A 16456-nucleotide genomic window follows, 5' to 3' on the forward strand; every position below is an offset into this window, starting at 1 on the left:
TAATTCTTTCTTTCTGACCAATGTTTTAATTGTGGCTTTTATATCTTCCCATGGATTTTATCTGTTTTAATGACATGTATTTATGTGAAGGTGATTTGGTTTAAAATGTTTTTAAATTGTGATTTTTTATTACATCTCTTGTGCTAGTCACCTTGCTGCCCCCTGTGATGGCAGAAAAATGGGATATATGTTTTGTATATAAAATAATAAATGATAACTTTTCATAGAAAAATTGTTCAAAGGACTGAATCCCACATTAAATAATTACTGTATATGTTTGTATATATTTTTCAAAAAGACTATTAGTAAGAGTTTACCTTCATCACCACGAGGTTGCTGAGGAAACATGTAGTTAGTGAGCACTCTTTGCTTTGTTTCTGGATGGGCCTCAGTTTGAAGAGGGATAAGAGCCTTTGACTATAAATTGAATATAAACAATATTATCATAATTCCAAAAAACCAAATAAAAAGAAATAAACAGAATCATGATTCTAAAGGTATTTTGAATTTTAAACAATACAAAAGCACTATTTTAATGCTCAAAATTTGCTAATGGCATAATTTCATAATATTTATTCAGAGAATGTGTATGCCACCTTGGGAAGGAAGATGGCATGGCACAGCCCTATCTCATCATATCTTGGAGCTAATCAGGGTTAATACTTGGAAGGGAGACCACCTGGGAAGACTTTGTAGAGGAAGGCCATGGGCACTCTGCTTCTCACTTGCCATGAAAAGCCTCTTAATGAGGTCATAGGTTGGCTGTGACAGCACTTTATACAAAAAAATAAAGAGCTGCACCATCACTGTGTATTTTAAAAAAAGGCTGAGGCTGATGGTGCAAAATATTTTATTACTCAGTTTTTATGTATTCACAAAATTCCCTACATGTTTAGCCAAAAAAGGCTTCTTCAGGGGACTCTTTAACACATAATACAGACACCAACGGTGTAGTGGTTAGGAATGCAGACTGAATTACCAACAAGCAGGAGTGTTAAGACTTGGCCTTTAACTTTTAATAACATTTCAATTATGTAATTTTAACCATATTTATGTAAATGCACTATTGTTATTATATTATTTATTATTATTTATGTTATTATATTGAGGTTCGGGGTGGTTTACATGGGAAATTTTCATAAAACAATACAATATAATAAACATCTTGACTTAAATATATAACATCTTTAACAATGAGAATTTGTATCAAAATAAAGAAGTTTATAATTTAACATTATTTATTACTGATTCATAATGCATAGGGAATTTTTAGAGACTTAAAAACTGAGTAATAATTTTTTAAAGCCTATTTTATATTATGAGCCTTGGTCCTGTTTTTTATTCCCAGAACTTACACACAGACACACTACATATCAAGAGACCTGTTATCATAGACTGTAATGGTAAAGTGGCCATGGTTGAAACCAACCAAAAGTAATGGGTGGAAATCATGGGATCTGCATGGCAAAAGCTATATAGGATCGGTGCTGTAATGAGGATAGGAAATAAGGATAGACTGAGTGGAAATACTGGCTAGATCCAACTCTGTATCTCCAATCACATGGCATGATATTATTTTGTCATTATTTAGCTGTATATTAGGTATATATTGCCATATTATTTTGTCTTAAGGAGTCCTTAAAACTATGGATTTGAACAAGAGACATGCATGAAATGTCATTGTTGTTTAAGGTTTTAACAGCTGTACACTAAAATAAACATTTTCCTGTCTGTAACATTTCCTCAAAGTCATGTTTATATCATTTGCAGAATACCCCATTCTATATCCATGTCACTTCCTAGACTCATCAGGCATCATTATGAACTTATTCTACTACTATATAAATAGTAACAAAGTTCATACTAATCGTTCAATTAAAAGCATATTTTTATTAATAACACATTCACAAACTGGAGTATTCTGAAGCACCACTGATATCCTTAGGCTACAGCAAGGTCCATACAAAACCAGTAAATCACTACAAAGTAGAGAACTAACTGTAATGGATTCCATACAAACTCAGTTTCCATTCAGCACAAAGAGAGGCCAAATTTCACTAATTTTCCCTTTCTCATCACAGACCCCCACCATCCTGCCTCTTCTGATGGTCTCAAGGGTCCCATGTTCCCCACAGCAGCAATTTGGGGACTTCAGTGAGTGTGTGCATGTGCATGTGCAGATTCTATTTCATTGATTTCTGCTAAAATAAACCAACCTTTCAATACATTGCTTAGAAAACAAGAACCAGAATAAGAATGCACTGGAGTCAGATTCCTGATAGGTTGCATTTGTATCAACATTCACTCCACACTGAAACTGGAAAGTTAACGTGTTTGACAGGGTACTGAAAGGGTTGGTTAATATGAAAGGGTTTAAAGGCAAAGAAGGATGTTGTTGATGAGAGTTTCTGGACAACGGTCATGTTTTTTTTCTTCTTGATAGTTTTCATTACTATACTAGAGTTGAACTCCACAAACTGTTATTTAACTGTTAAGGACAAATTAAATTTGTACCTGGTTGTCAGAAAGCCACAAAGCTGCAAGTTCTTTTAGTTTCGTAAAAGTAATAGGTAAATTTTTCAGTCTGTAGAAAAAAAATATAAACAGGAGTTCTTTATGAAGACAATAGTCTTACTTACATATGTTTCAATCAGATGATAGTATTCTGCCAGTTTTCAATTGTTTATCTTTTATTGCATTATTTTTAAGGACATTTTTACAAACACATTCACTTTAAATTATTGATTTTTAGAGAAACATCTTTGGGTTTATGTGTATTTAACATTCTGAATCCTCAATCTGTTCATAAATGTAAAAATAATGCCACTCACAAACCATCTTCATAAAATTTATCTAAATCATAGGTATAAGGCACATAACTTCGTATTTATAGATCATTGAGCACATGGGACATAACCACAGGTTTATTATATTTATTATCACAACACTGACTCTTTATAATCATAAACAAATAGCTATATATTTCATAAAACTGAACAGGCAATCTGCGACTCTTTAAAAATTTGGATTCTTCTTAGACTCATTAGATGCCTGTGAATTCTAGTTCTCAGGTTTTTGAATGAACAACTTGCTAGACAATCTCTTGGTTGCAGAGATAACAGCGAATATTCCTTAATACTATGCACAATTCATTACTTTGACTATGAACACAACCAGGCATTTGCTTGAGGCTGACTGACTCAAAACATCTACAGGTCCCCTTCCCCCCTTCAGACTGAGAGATCAAACCTACCCAGGGATTGTCAATATTATTGTTCTGTTGAAATGCTGTTCTGGTTGGCATGTTATATCATGATTCTGATCTATTATATTGCTATATGTTCTATGTAAATGTTCTACAATGTTTTATGAAAACTGCTAAGAGCCATATGGAAGGGTGGTATGAAAATATATATAAATAAATAAATAAATAAATAAATAAATAAATAAATAAATAAATAAATAAATAAATAAATAAAAAGGCAAGCAAGCAAGCAGATAAGGATAATTCAGAACTATGAGGTACAGCTGCTAGGGGCAATGGCCATGATGCCATGCTTTCCATTCATTGGGCAATGAATATTTCCATGGGAACTGAACTTGGTCACTTGGAGATCAATTCTAAAAGTGGGAGATCTCTAGATACCACCTGGAGGTTGGCAACTATAGTGCTGCACTTTAAAACCTTTGGAGCACTAGGCCTACAGAGAATTTTAACAGTTTCAGACCAGGATCTTAGTTTGTTCAGCGTGATGATGTAGATATGATCCTTGGAAGTTTGAGGCCTACCACCTGTTTGTATGACCCTTGCCCTTCTGGGGAGTGAGAAGCTGATTGGGTTCAAGAAATAGTTAACGCTTCCTTTCTTACAAGAGGGGAGGTCATTCTAGTCTTGAAGCAGGCTATGGTGCATAAACACTGGTTGCCTTTTCTGCTTCCTTTTCTTAGCCAGAGCAAGAGAATGAAAGACATAGTGGAAGAAGAACATAAGTAATATACTTTAGATCAGTGGTCCCCAACCTTTTTATCACCGGGGACCGCTCAACGCTTGACAATTTTACTGAGGCCCGGGAGGGTAGTCTTTTGCTGAGGGACATTGCCACCGTCTGAGCCCCTGCTCCACTTTCTTTCCTGCCAGCGCCCCTGACTTCTTGCCACCCACTGGGGGGTGCTGCCAGCAGCAGCTGCACAGTGCCACACCAAGGGGGAGCCCCAGCCATGGCGGCTGCCAGAGAGCACCAAACATGAGCTGGCGGCAGAGTGGCAGGGTAGCCCCCAAGGCAACAGCCAGGGAGGAGGACGAGGAGGCGCTACAGCCCGGTACTGACTGATCTACAGACCGGTAATGGACCCCGGACCGGGGGTTTGGGACCACTGCTTTAGATGAATTAGTATTTTCAGTTGGCTCTTCTCCTTGGCTGGATCCTTTGAAAAACTGCCTCCACCACTGGACTCCTCAGTTCTGCCTTAGAGTACATGTTTTTCACTCCATCTCTACTAACCCTGCCCAGGGGTCAGTGAGCCCTAAGTCAGAATCTGATTCTGAGTAGGACTTGTCAATTGCCACATTTCTAGGTGCTGGCAACTCTAATGAAAATACAACATTTATTAAATACAATATATGCTAAAACATAGTTCTATGAAGTATTAAGGTTATACTTTTTTGCCATATAAATCAAATCTCAATATCAGCATACTGCTGCTGTAAAAATGTTCCAGCTAGCTTTGTGTTAAATGGTTCCATCAATTAAAATGAAACATAGCTATATGAAATATTCAAATTGCTTGCCAGAAGAAGGAAAAGGTAAAGGTAAAGGTATCCCCTGTGCAAGCACCGGTCATGCCTGACCCATGGGGTGACGCCCTCTAGCGTTTTCATGGCACACAGGTGATTTGCTAGTGCCTTCCCCAGTCATTACCGTTTACCCCCCCAGCAAGCTGTGTATTCATTTCACCGACCTCGGCTGAGTCAACCTTGACCTCACAGAAGCAGAAGAGATTTAAAAAGGTGGCGAAATTATACAGAAGAAGTATACAAGAGCGAGCTTAACATCCCTGATAACCACGAAGTGATTGAGGACAAAAGAAGAAGGGGACGACAGAGAATGAGGTAGCTGGATGGAGTAACTGAAGCAGTAGGTGCAAACTTAAATGGACTCCAGGGAATGGTAGAGGACAGGAAGGCCTGGAGGATCATTGTCCATGGGGTCGCGATGGGTCGGACACGACTTTGCACATAACAACAACAACAACAAATAGTTCAACTGGAATGCTGTCACCACCACTAGCTTTATTGTTGCTCAGACCTCCTAAGGCCCATTTGATTTCACATTCCAGGATGTCTGGCTCCAGGTCAGTAACTACCCCATTGTGGTTATCAGGGGTGTTAAGCTTGCTCTTGTATAGTTCTTCTGCATAATTTTGCCACCTTTTAAAATCTCTTCTGCTTCTGTGACGTCCCTACCATTTTGGTTCCTTATCATACCCATCTTTGCGTGAAACATTATCTTCATATCTCCAATTTTCTTGAAAAGATCTCTGGTCCTCCCCATTCTATTGTTTTCTTCTATTTGTTTGCACTGTTCATTTAAGAAGGCATTCTTATCTCTTCTAGCTTTTCTCTGGAATTCTGCATTCAATTGGGTGTATCTTTCTCTTTCTCCCTTGCCTTTCACTTCCCTTCTCTCCTTAGCTATTTGTAAAGCTTCTTCAGACAGCCATTTTGCTTTCTTGTATTAATTTTTTTGGGGATGGTTTTAGTTGCTACTTCTTGTACAATGTTGCGTCCGTAGTTCTTCAGGCACTCTATCAGATCTAATTCCTTAACTCTATTTGTCACCTCTACTGTATATTCGTCGGGGATATGATTTACTTCATACCTGAGTAGCCTAGTGCTTTTCCCTACTTTCTTCAATTTAAGCCTAAATTTTGCAACAAGAAGCTGATGATCTGAACCACAATCAGCTCCTGGTCTTGTTTTTACTGACTGTATAGAACTTCTCCATCTTTGGCTGCAGAGCACATAGTCAGTCTGATTTCTGTGTTGACCATCTGGTGATGTCCATGTGTAGAGTAGTCTCTTGGGTTGTTGGAAAAGAGATCTTACCAACTACTTTAATCCAGTGTCAGCTATAACGCTCAGTAACTTATTTATCCTGACTCTAACTAGCCCTTCTTGGCAACTAACCCCACATCCCACCCTCTCTCTGCCTATATGCAATGATTGAGGATGTGCAAACAAAAGCTTAAACCTTGAATAAAACTATGTTCAGCCTGGACTGAAACATCATTTGTCTGTTCCTGTGTTACTCTCAAAGAATTCTGCTAGTGTTGGACTTCAGTTCTTTCCTCAATTTAATAACACAAAGGAACCCTAGAGGAAATGGAAGATGTTTTCCAAGACCAAATCAATTGCTCATATCTTTCCCTTCTTGAAAGAAGTCTATTAGAAAGCAATGATATAATTCAAGAAACTGAATATTTACAAAATATTTATCCAAAGGATTATTGACATCTTGCAGATCCTCTTAGCAGAGGTCTCAGTTTCATAGTTAACATGGGGCTATTCTCATAGAAAGGAGATGCTCAGAGGCCCGGGAGAAAAAAGACAGGCCAGGTGGCATACAAAACATTATCCATTTAGTCTTAATAGCTACCACAGCAAATTCTATCTTTGTTCATTGGTCAAACAAAATTCTTTAGACGATTCAGCCAGACCACATGTGCATGAAAACAGAGTAAAGAATTTTTAGACAACTATATCTATGTCAGATGAGGGCATGGGTGTGGAGATATGGGTGTCAAAAACCTGTGGTGTGGAATGTTCATTGAGTATGGAAGAGGACTGACCTTTGGGAATTGTGGCATAGTGGTTACAGATGAGCTTTCCAGAGCCATGTCTTCAGATATGTGAAGGGAAAATGAGACTAGACACTCTTCTTAGAGGGAGATTACATGGCAACCAATTCCTCCCAGTTCTGCATTCAACATCATTTCCCTTCTTGTCCCCCTGCCCCAATACACATGGGGTAGTCACAGTACACAGGTGTCTACCTTGCTTCTTCTGTCTCCATTTTTTACTGTTGATAAAATATTATGTGCCCAAATGCTTCTTTCACAGTTACTCCTTAGAAGAGCTGGATTTTTGTACCTTGCTGTTTACTACTGAAAGGAGTCTCAAAGTAGTTTCCCTTCATCTCCCCACAATAGACAACCTGTGAGGGATGTGGGGCTGTGAGAAGTCTGAGAGAACTGGGAATGGGCTGCAGTCACCCAGCAGGCTTCAGGTGTCTCAAAGCAGTTTCCACTCGCCTTCCCTTCCTCTTCCCATAGCAGACTCTCCGTGAGGGTGGTAGGGTAGTAAGCCTCACTTGGAAGATGGCAACCCTAAGAGGAGGTCCCTCTGTGCACAGCAGTGTCAAGGTTTATGCACACTTGGTAGTGTGGAATTCCAGAAGATGAATCTAAACCAATCTGGCAACCTTACCTCCACTCTGCAATGTTGTCTTGACCTAAAATAGGTCAGGGGGTGCTAGGTAGCTGTGGGGGCATTACACACTTTTGAGGCCCCACTTTCATACTTCAAGGAATATGTTCAGATCAGGGACAGACAACCTCCAGGTGGGGCCTAGAATCGCTGCTCATCTCCAGACTATACAGACCAGCTCCACAGGCAAAAATGGCTGCTTTGGAGGGGTGACAATGTAGCATTGTATCCCCCTAAGGTTTAGGGATGCCAGCCTCCAGGTGGGGTCCAAGAATCCCCTGGAAGTACAGCTCATCTCTAGGCAGTTAGGCTGAAGGGAAAGCTCTCTCCCCTCACATGCATCCCTTCAAAAGGAATGCACGTGGCCCCAGAATCCACTTGGTTGCTTGGGTGGTGATGTCTGCCCTTCTGAATCCTCAGACCTACTGCTGGCAACTGCAATCCCTGTTGTTGTCTACAAGGCCAAGTCATTGTCTAATAAAAGTGGATCACCTAGTTTCCCCCAAAGTCTCACTGTGTAAAAAAGGTAAAGTAAAGGTATCCCCTTCCTGACTAAGCACCGGGTCATGTCTGACCCTTGGGGTGACACCCTCTAGCATTTTCTTGGCAGACTCAATACGGGGTGGTTTGCCAGTGCCTTCCCCAGTCATTACCGTTTACCCCCCAGCAAGTTGGGTACTCATTTTACCTACCTCGGAAGGGTAGAAGGCTGAGTCAACCTTGAGCTGGCTGCTGGGATTGAACTCCCAGCCTCATGGGCAGAGCTTCAAACAGCATGTCACTGCCTTACCACTCTGCGCCACAAGAGGCTCTTTCTCACTGTGTACTTTCCTGTAAAGTTAACTACACTTGAAATTCTGGGCCATTTAATGTCTTTGAATTTATAGGAGTTTTTATTTACCAGGCCAATCTTGAAAAAAGTAACTTCAGTTCCCATGTCTCTCCAGCTATTTACTTTTTCACTATTTACAGTTTCAGGCAGTAAATATTCTTTATTTAGATCTTCCCGAACTTTCCAGACTCGCAGGATTGATATTGGTCTGTCTGTCTGTCTGCACCCCAAAATACAAACAGTTGCTGGTAAGGGCTGGCCAAAGCCTGTAGCCCAGGAGGGACACACCCGCAACCACTCTACCCCAACCACAGTGTGAGCCTCCACCATCCTCTCTAGATCGCTGCTCATCTCTAGATTATAATGATCAGCTCTGCAGGCAAAAATGGCTACTTTGGAGGCCGGACTCTGAGGCATTGTACGAATTTAAGGCCCTCTTCCAAGCCTCCAGGAATATCTCAAACCCAGGTGTAGCCAACCTCCAGGTGGGGCCTAGAGAGCTCCTAGAATTACAGCTCATCTGCAGAATATATAGATCAGCTGCCCAGTCAAAAAGGGCTGTTATGGAGTTTGGACACGGTTGAGGAGAAGAAACATTTAAGGCAGGGGTAGTCAAACTGCGGCCCTCCAGATGTCCATGGACTACAATTCCCAGGAGCCCCTGCCAGTGAATGCTGGCAGGGGCTTCTGGGAATTGTAGTCCATGGACATCTGGAGGGCCGTAGTTTGACAACCCCTGATTTAAGGTCTCCCATGCAGGTTGTTGTGGAGTTGAAATGAGGCCTACTGCACAGGGTTGTTGTGCAGATGAAACAGGAGGCAAAAGAACCTCTGCAACCAGCGGAAGCAGAGTCCAGCCAGCCAGATGTGTGCCAGACAAGGTCCAGACACTATCCCACCCATGGAGCCACTATGTGGTACAGATATAGTGATAAAAATCTCTTTATTGGAAGATTTTGTTTGTTGTAGCCTCTGTTGTTGAAAGAGAGGTCTTGTTCCTGGATTTGCTTTCACATATCAAAACAGTAGATCTAAGCCTGAACAATGGAATCTGCCATGCATTTAGTGTAACATATTAACCTGCTTTTTAAGCAGGGGACCTCATTCTAAAACCTGACAGGCAATTAGGCCTTGTGCTGTTGCAAGTATCCTAGTAGTGCTTTGTCTCACAAAATTAACTGATATCAGGCCATGTTGTCCAAATAGCAGGGAATATAGACACGGAGAAGTGGAGAAAAATCGAAATCTTAGTCTTTTCTGTCTTCTTTGCTTTTACTTGTTTACACCTTGCCAAATGGTGTGAGTATTCAGTTTGAGGCAATATGAGAATCTTTTTAAAAATCTGTGTACATTTTGCTATCAGTATCAACGGTGGATTAAATCAAGATTAAATCAAAAAAGCTCATACCCTGCCACAAATTTTGTTAGTTTTGATCTTTTCTACTAGTAATGGTGGTTGAGACAGATGTTAAAAAAAGCAGATTTTAGTGCAAAATAAGAGCCATGGCATTGAAGGCACAAAAGTTTCTGTACAGCAAAGGTTTCTGTTATGTTCTTTATTCTATCATCAGGGGCACCAAAACAAAAGTAGTTACAGGGGCCTTCAAAGAGACAATATAAGGAGAGATCCTCAGCAGACATGTATAACAAGTGTTGGGAACCACAGTGGCAAAGTCTTTCTCACATTGGGACCATTTACGCACTGGGAAATTCACTGTCCCAGCTCTCGTGCAGGAGCACAAATTGGGGGCAGATGAGGTGCACTGGGCCAAATACTCCCCCGTGTGGGTGCAGGAAGAGGTGGGGCAACCTGCCATGACTAAAACTCCAGCCTGCAGCCCAGCATGAAACCTCCAGTGCATAAACGGTCTGGAAGTGCCACACCTAACTCACCAGATGAAGCTGCTGAAAGGCATCCCTGGCCACCACGGCCATCTGTTTCAGCAGCATCCCAAAACTACCAAAACTACCAACTTGTTCTTTTAAGAGGAGTACAACCCTACCCAGAACATCTCAGTTCCTGGGTAAAATCTCCCTCCATCAGTAACTCCTCTGTTTTGTTGGAATTAAGTTTCAGTTTGTTAGTCTTCATCCATCCCTCTATGAGCACATAGTATAGGAATACACGATCTTAAAAAAAAAAAAATATGACTTAATTGGAAGAAGAGAAGCAGAGTTGTCCATTGTTGCAGAATGATATGCTATAGCCAGCCAGTGTCTGTGACATTCATTCAATCATATTTCACAATGCACTCACTCTTAGTCAGGAAGACATTTACACCAAGGACTAAAATTTTACATCTTCCCAGTTCCACTGTCCTGCCTAATACTGCGGGGAGAAGGAGAACTGCTGCCAGTGTGCCTGAGGACTCCTAATGTTTAGGAAGTTGTTCAGGAAATACATAGAGATGCTTTTGGTAGCTGACAAATAGTAGAATTCTCCAGATTTGAACTATATGGCCCAAAGACATAGTTGCTGTAGTAGTGGTAGGGCTTACAGCTTTTGCAGATGAAGGCTTACAACTCTAGCTTGGGAAGTTCCTGGAAATGTGGGTGTGATACCTAGGGAAGGTGGAGATGAAAGTTCTCAATGGGGATATGATGCTGCAGAGTCCACTCTCCAAAGCTGGCATTTTCTCCAATGGAACTGTTTTCTACAGTTGTAATTCTATAACTCCAACCTAGAGGTTGGCAACTCTAAATAGAGAAGCTGTTTTTATGTTATTGTTGTATGGAAATTTTAAGACTATTATTCATGTTTGTAGAGTCCTGTGCTAGAGAAAGGCAGGATAAAATTATTTTGCATAAATAAGGTAAAAAACATATACTCTCTGGAGAAAGGCAATATATAATGGCTTGAGTAATGGTTAGTGTAACACTCCCCAAACCAGAAATATTTCTATGAAGACAGACAGATCTTTCTATCATATGCAATGAAAAAACAGCCACCACTGTCCTGGAAACTAGGCAGAGGGGCGTAAGGGCTGTTTGGTATTATTGGTATTTTATGGGAGACAGTATAATTGGTATATGGTATCTTACTCATCCCTTGGCCCCTCCCCTATTAATGCTGGCTATTCCTGTACCTCCTGCCATAATCCTTGAATAGCTCAGAACAGAATGGCCAGTAGAGCTATGGTGGAACAGCAATGTGTTAGTTTTAATGTATTATGTTTTAAAAGATTTTTAGCTGAAATTACATGTTGTAAATCTCCTCAAGCCTGCTTCTAGGGAGGGCAGCTGATAAATTTAAAAGCTGGGAATCACTGGCTACCAGTGGTAGCTTTCCATCAGACTGCAAGAGCACTTTTCACCATTTCCCAGCAACTTTCTTTTCCCTAAAAGATTATTTTGTAACACTGAATCTGAAGAAGTCTGCAGAATTTGAAAGCTTGCATGTGTTTCATTTTGCTGGTCTTAATAAAAAGTACTGTGTGGACTATGTTCTGGGGCTTTGAAAATTTCTCTTGGACCAGAACAGCTGATGATTTATTTCATCTAAGCCTTTTCTGCTCAACGGCTATGTATTTTGTGTAGTTGTCAGTTTGTTCAAAACAGCATTCATATAACATGAAATTTAAGATGGTAAAACCAGTACCTGTTGTCACTCAGATTTAAGACTCTGAGTTTCTGCATCTGACCAATCTCATCAGGGAGAAATTCCAGCTTGTTAGAGCGCAGAGACATAACTGTTACATTCTTACAACTTCCAATCTGTGAGCATCAAAAACAGTTGTTTAAGAACTTGCCTTTCCACAGAGGAAAAAATTAGCTGATATAGTATTCAGTATGGTATTCAGTACCAGTTAGCAAGTGGCCATGGTGGTACTTCCCATCTTCAACTCTAAGGTAAGGTGACCAGATTTTAACATTGTTAAAGTGGCACACCATTGACAGAGGGGTTCTTGATTAAGGTCCATTCCGCACAACTTTAATATAGCACTAGTCTTGCTTTTTTTTTGCCACTAAAACTACGTTTCGCATAACGTCGTGAGCAATCTGCAACACTCCTGCAACACTAGTGCGAAAATCGCTTCGTTGTAGCGATTTCTGGGGAATCCAGAAAAGTGGATTCACCCTCAGAAAATCGCTACACTCCTGCCAACACTTGCGAAAAAGACCTGTGCGTTCTCAATGTAGCGATTGCAACAAAGTCCCTCCTCCTGGCTCTCTCCTCCGAACTTCCGGTGAAGCGATCGCCATTTTCTTTTCCTCGGAGCGAGCGGGGAAAGCAATGAACCAGCGAGGCTTCATTCACCCAGCGAGGTTTCTCTGGCTACAGTCCCTTCACAGAAGTGCTTTAAAGCTCCCCTAAGTTCCCAAGCACAACACAGCCCCCTGTTCGCTCGTTCCCTTTAATTTCGGCCAAAAATTGCGCCCATGCGAGGGGGGGATTTTTTTTCCACTCGGGGGAGCGTGGTAACGATGACTCACCATCTCACATGCCAGCTAGATGGGTCTCTACGTTAGGAAGAATCAAAGCATATTCGTTGATACGTGTGTGTGTGTTTTTTAACTGTGCTTAAAGGGAAAGGGTTTTTTTCGGAAGCATGATAACAACCGCCCATTGGCTGTTCATTTGATTGACTGCCAGGGGCGGGAACAAGCACAGAAAAAATTGCTTTCTTTCTAGCGATTCCTGCGAGACCAGAAACACATGGGGAACAAATGAAACGCTACTGGATTCCACTACAAATGAAGGTATGCGGAACACCGAGATTCCACTATTTAAAATAGCGTTATTGCTTTGTGAAACCAATTGGCAACATTGGTCCTTGTGCGGAATGGGCCTAAAAATTTGGTCTTTATGGAGCAACAAATATTTTCATAGAACGCATAGAACACAAAAATAGTATTGTAATACATATATATTTTTTAATTTCAACGTAAGTACAATTTGCCAGGTGCCCCCAGATGTCCCTCCAAAAGTGGGACAATCTGGTCACCTTACTCTAAGGCCCACAAGAGAAGAACTTGCTTTCCTATCATCACCTAGATCTTAGTTTTGCATAATAAAATGAATTAAATACTGTGAAGCCCAATATCATGTGATATTGGGAGTAAAGGTTACCACCCCAGAAATGGACCATACTGTGGAGACATCCCATGAAAACAAGTGATAGCCTGATTTGAGCAATATCCATCCAAGCAATGTACATGGGATAACCAGTAACAAAATAGACTCTGGGATGAGGTAATGGGCCTTTTACTCCCAAGTACTGGTGGTCATGGTGGAGGTCCAAGCAATCAAAAACTGATCTCTTCTGACATCATCTCAGCCCACAAGGTTGGTGGGACAAAATGAGGAGGAAACAAGGGAATTAAATTGACCCACTTTCTCAGTGGAGCAGCTTTTGCAGATGAAGGTTTCTTTCCACCTCATCCCCCCACCCATGTATTTGTGCATCTTTGTGGTCTTGTACCCCTAAGGTACAGGCAATAGATGAGGTTGCAAAGAAAAAGTAGGGTAATGGGTTTTCTATATATAGACAGGTAGGACACTTTCCATTGTTCCTGTTTAAGAAAGAAGATCAAAAAGCTGCTTCCAGACAAGAAAATGGAAGAAGTGAGGGAAGAATAAAGACATATTCACAAACATAGCCCAGAATTAACCCTTTTAGCTCTTAGTCCCATTATCCAGTAGTGACCCCATGGAGAATTTAATTTGGATAAAGATGGGGGAAATTTTGTATAAGTCATTCCATAATTAATCCTTACTTCTCTGGGCAGTTCAGACAAGAAATTTTCATCCACAGCTAATGTCCGCAGATTGTGTAGGTAGCCAATAGTCGGAGGTAGACATTCCAGTTCATTACAGCTGCAGTCAAATTCTTCTAATACAGATAAACTGAAATGTTAACGGATTCTTGTTAGTTCTCACAAAACTATCAGTCATCAACCTCATTGTACTTAATCATTAACCATCTTCCTTTTGCAAACTATATAAAACATAATTGTTCAGTAACGCATTTTTAATAAAGGAAAAAGGGCTGCATCATAACTGTATCATAACTGTTGCAGTTACCGGGCGTGGAGGGGATGAGAGGTGGTTATTGAATTGGATTGTGCCATCATAATTGTAATTTTATTTGTTTTATGCATTTTATTGTAACCCACCACGAGCCAGCAGGGTCTGGGAGTGGTGGGTAATAAAAACTAATATAAACAAACAAATATATGATTAAGATTTCAGTCTTTCGCCTAGAAGCTTAGTGGCAGCAATGAAAACGAGTTTGGCTAAAGACTTCAGTTCTTTTTTTTCTTGGGGGTGTTCTGTATCTTTAAAATTCTTTATACTTTAAAGAGCCTAAAGCTATCAGCAGCCTGTTTACAACCCACAACCCATTTGGTTTCCCATACGTTTTTCAGCAGATAACTACTAGACCATACTAGTCTGGAGGACTTAAGCGTGTTATCCTTTTGAGAACCACACAGTGATTAATGAAGTGGGCTTGAAACTGAACAGCTGAAAGCTTTGTTGGGCTTTTAATATATGCATACAGCTGCCAAGCTGTCATTCAAGCCAAAAGAAGCAATCATTCCTAAAGGAAATGTTCAGACAAATTGGCCCAGATCCTCTTTAAGCTAGCGAGTATGCTTCAGCAAACCATCATGCAGAGTTCTCATATCCCGCTTGCCTCCCAACATCTCTACAGCCAGAGATAAAATTATTGAACGTTGTTTTCTTGCAGGAAAAAGTTGTGATATCAATAGTACTTATTCTGGAGTGATACTGAATGCCAATGCAATGCTATTTAAACCATTTCTATCATTCTTAACTTTCCAAATTTAATTAATTAATGCTGAATTTATTGGAGTTACCTTCAGCCATTCTAAAGTCCAAGAAAGCCAACAAGCACAAAGTCCAATGTATTTGAATAGTGGTGAAATCAATAATTCTTTAAGAATTGAACCTCATACAATACTTAAAATAATTTTTATTTCATTACTACTCAAATACAGAGATCTTTGTGGAGTCTTTGTACATTCATTATTCAAACTACAACTTGAGAAAGAAGCCAACTGGACCCCACAAACACACTGTCTGTTTGCCTTACAGGTGTCTTCGCCCTTACCCGAGTTTAATTTATCAGTCAAGAGATCGTAACAGAAGTCCTGTACAGTTAAAATTCAGGACAAGATACAACATTTTGTAGTATTCCCTGCATGTGAATTTCAAAGATAATCTGAATTCTAACTTCATCACTGTATAAACTGAGTTTATACTTTAGCCAAAATCAATATTTTCCTAGAAATCATTTGTACTAATTCCATGATGACAGCTCTGTTATAGAAATTAAATCACCTTGTAAAACTATTCAAATATACAATTAATATAGTTGTCACCAAAACCCATCAGCAGAAACAAACTAACAGAAAAGCGTATTGTCTGCCAAAGCAGTCATCTTAATATTTGGGAAATGCTACTAAAACAATAGGTTTAAAAGAATTTTTTTTCAAATTACTGGTTGTTTTATACTTTATCAGTGTTTAGATTCATTGAGTAATTTATAGCATACTGTCAACATCTTGGGCAAATATTTTTTTTAAATCTTGAAATGATTTGGACATTATGTGAGTAAAGTCAGATGTTTCTTAAAAACATTAGGATCTGCAATTTTAAAAATTCATATAAACTTCAAGTACTTAAATGGTTTTTCTTCCCACTCTGTCTTCTGTTATTTCCCACCATTGATTGCAGAAGCTGAAAAGCATTTCCAATTACTGCCCAATACAAAGGAACATTGCAGTACAATCCAGCTGAAGTTAAGCATTTATAAACCCCATTCATTCACATGGGAGATTTAAGGGTGCGCTTAATATAGCACCAGTGGTATTTATGTGAATAATGTTGCAGCATGTCTCTAAGAATGCTTTCTACTTACTTTCCAATGGCATTGGGCAGAACTGTAAGCTGATTGTCATCTACTTTTAGAGTTGAAAGTCTTTTCAAGAGCCCTGCAAAACAAAAGAAATTGTGGCTAAATCAGAGTTAATAGGCTTTAAAAGAATGTTGTACATTGCCCTCCCCCTTGCTGTCCATTTTCCTGATCCCTTGTTTTCAAACATCAATAATCCTTTAAAAATAAAAGTTATAGCTGGCAACCTAACAATAAAATCCTAAACTGTTAATGGAC

At 39.9% G+C, this 16456-nt stretch overlaps 1 protein-coding gene across 11 annotated transcripts in view; it reads right to left on the reverse strand.

Moving 5' to 3' along the window:
* Nucleotides 1-16456, reverse strand: part of LRRC7 (leucine rich repeat containing 7) — a 287543-nt gene that overhangs the window by 70723 nt on the left and 200364 nt on the right. For all 11 annotated transcript variants that reach the window (XM_077333350.1, XM_077333354.1, XM_077333346.1 and 8 more), the window contains 5 exons: nucleotides 16205-16277; nucleotides 14037-14166; nucleotides 11917-12032; nucleotides 2515-2584; nucleotides 318-417 (listed from right to left, as the gene is read on the reverse strand). In XM_077333350.1, coding sequence (XP_077189465.1) covers nucleotides 318-417; nucleotides 2515-2584; nucleotides 11917-12032; nucleotides 14037-14166; nucleotides 16205-16277 — 489 coding nt within the window. The remainder of the gene's footprint in view (nucleotides 1-317; nucleotides 418-2514; nucleotides 2585-11916; nucleotides 12033-14036; nucleotides 14167-16204; nucleotides 16278-16456) is intronic.

Source organism: Paroedura picta, chromosome 4, assembly GCF_049243985.1.
Source record: "Paroedura picta isolate Pp20150507F chromosome 4, Ppicta_v3.0, whole genome shotgun sequence".
Classification (NCBI taxonomy): Eukaryota; Metazoa; Chordata; class Lepidosauria; order Squamata; family Gekkonidae; genus Paroedura; species Paroedura picta.